At 35.1% G+C, this 2,381-nt stretch overlaps 1 protein-coding gene across 1 annotated transcript; it reads right to left on the reverse strand.

The window, feature by feature from the left end:
* Window positions 1-709: 709 nt before the first annotated feature.
* Window positions 710-2,034, reverse strand: FOMMEDRAFT_26996 (uncharacterized protein; the record flags this gene model as incomplete). Its single annotated transcript, XM_007264364.1, has 11 exons — window positions 710-837; window positions 887-934; window positions 1,028-1,066; window positions 1,121-1,147; window positions 1,198-1,236; window positions 1,280-1,281; window positions 1,334-1,361; window positions 1,422-1,479; window positions 1,683-1,702; window positions 1,757-1,849; window positions 1,980-2,034. The coding sequence occupies 11 exons, from the start codon at window positions 2,032-2,034 to the stop codon at window positions 710-712; spliced, it is 537 nt and encodes a 178-aa protein (XP_007264426.1).
* Window positions 2,035-2,381: the final 347 nt, after the last annotated feature.

The raw sequence follows: 2,381 nt of genomic DNA on the forward strand, positions 1-2,381 counted from the left end.
CTTTGTTCTGCAGTTCATCCTTTAGTAAGTGTTTGAAGCACATAGCTGCAACACTAGAAACAATGCAGTAGTGCCACATCTTGTAGTTTGCTTCAGTCTTAAGCATTGTAATGTTTTGACCAAAGTATTTGGGTACATTGGCTGGTTTACAGTGTGTATCTGTATGTGGGGGAACCATGATGCAAATGTGTGCAAATGTATGCAAGTAAAGAGTTTAGAGTGTACAGTAGATGTGTGTATGCAGGGAGCTCAAGGCTCATAACCTGTTAAGAGGGAGAACTTAAGGGGGGCATGCATAGACAAGGGGTGAGGTGATGATTGACTGCTCAGTGTCTCTCGTCCTTATATTGTATGTATTCTAACTGAGACATTATGAAGTCATTGTCTTGTGGTTTGTCTGTTGATGAACTAATCATCTCATAATAGGTTTCCTTGTGATTCAAGGAGAGTTGCCAAGACATTGTTTTTGATATCAATCTTGAACTCCAATATGTTTAATACACAACATGCAACAATACTGAACAAACTTCTCAACTCTGTATGCTAAGAAGCAGAAACACAAACTCACTGGGAAAAATATATGACTTGGTCCCAAATAAGTACTTTCACTAGTGTGAATCCTTTGAAGCTGGCTGACAATCTCCAGTATTCTGCAGCCTTGTAGATTGATAGAACCATGAGTATGATTCCATACACTAATGGAATCAACCTATTGATAATTTAGATAACGTTCTTTGCAACACTGAATAGCATACCAATCAACTACTCCAAACTGCCAGGGTAGGAGAACGTCTTCTCCACAGGTTATGACACCTTCAACAAGAGCACCAATATCAACTGTCAAAAGTGAGCATCTGTATTCTTGTGAAAATGATACAAAACTCACTTTTCTGGACGACTTGAATATATACAACGAAGGCCATTCTTAAACACGCTTGAATTATAAGAAGCACAGTCAAGATTATCGATATTTTCTTGTCTTTCAGACAGGTGAGTACATTATTAATATGTTAATCATACTATATACCTTGAGCATAAAGTGCAACAACACAAATCATCAGAATATCTACAAGAGAATAATTGGTTAAAAGAAACTATACTTGTTAGAATATATACATACAATCGAGTATGTTCCCAGTAATCCAATCTGTCTCATATATTAGTAGAATATTCGAGCAATTCTATAAGCTAACTTACTAGCAATGTCCTGTGTCCACAAGGAAAAATTGCCTGAAGCTAGTTAATATACATTTAATTTCTAGATATGCATTTCACATACATCTAAACAGAGCTTTGTGTTACAAACAAATTATGGCAGTTAGACAAAACTTACATAGCTAGATTCACTCCATTTATACCCCCTTTTTATAAAGTAAACAGTAAGCAGTTACTCAGAATATAAAAGTATAACAAAGACGTACAAATAGAACGAGAGATAGCTCCTATTATCCCAGTGTATCGGATCTTCAAATGGCTTAGCTAGGATCAGCATAGTAAGTTTAAAACAATGTACAAGAAAGTAGAGCAAATTGATGAATTTTATCGGAGGTTTCTTTAATTAATTTAATGTGAATATTGAATAGTATAAAATGATTGAAATATATAATTATTAACCCAGAAATATCTGACCTTCATACAACAGTATTAAATATAGACTGAAACAGCAAAATGAAGTACTTTACTTCATTATCCATTGTTATAACTACAATAACTATCAGTAACTTTGTAGCATTGAAACGATGGTAATGTTGCTTACTAGCATCATAAACTAATATTGTAATAACAGCCACTTGAAAGTATTGCTGTAAAACTCGTTCTGAAGCAAGTTCTAGCACTATTCCAGGATCAACTGGATCGAGGTCAGAGCGAGTAGTAAGATCCATAGAGTGAATAAAGCTTTATGCTTATGGTCGGGGATCAGGGGGTGCAAGTACACATCTACAAGGCATTGTTAGGGAAAGTAGTCTTATACTACTTACTGTGCAAGATGTGATCGTAAATCGTGATAGAAAATTTCTTGCAACAACTGCACATTTGATGCGCCTAAAGGTACCATCAAAGTATTAGGGCGTTACATGTTTGATAGCAAATCTATTTTTATACAGATAAGTATATGATGTCTATTGAATGTTTGATGTTCAAGTATATAAATTGTTATATATCAGGGAAAATGGACTAATAGAAGGAACTCTACAGTAAAGATGTTGTGGGCAGAACCCTGAGTAAAGCTGAAATAAAATGCTGTTAGAGTTTCCATCATTGCTGAAATGTACAGCAGTTTACTGTATATACTTTGATCTTACAGGATCAAATAATTCGTTTGATCAAAGCTTATCTCCAGCCGGTTCCTTCACTGCCTTAATGCACGTTATGATGATGTA

Source organism: Fomitiporia mediterranea (assembly GCF_000271605.1).
Source record: "Fomitiporia mediterranea MF3/22 unplaced genomic scaffold FOMMEscaffold_3, whole genome shotgun sequence".
In the NCBI taxonomy this organism is placed as follows: domain Eukaryota; kingdom Fungi; phylum Basidiomycota; class Agaricomycetes; order Hymenochaetales; family Hymenochaetaceae; genus Fomitiporia; species Fomitiporia mediterranea.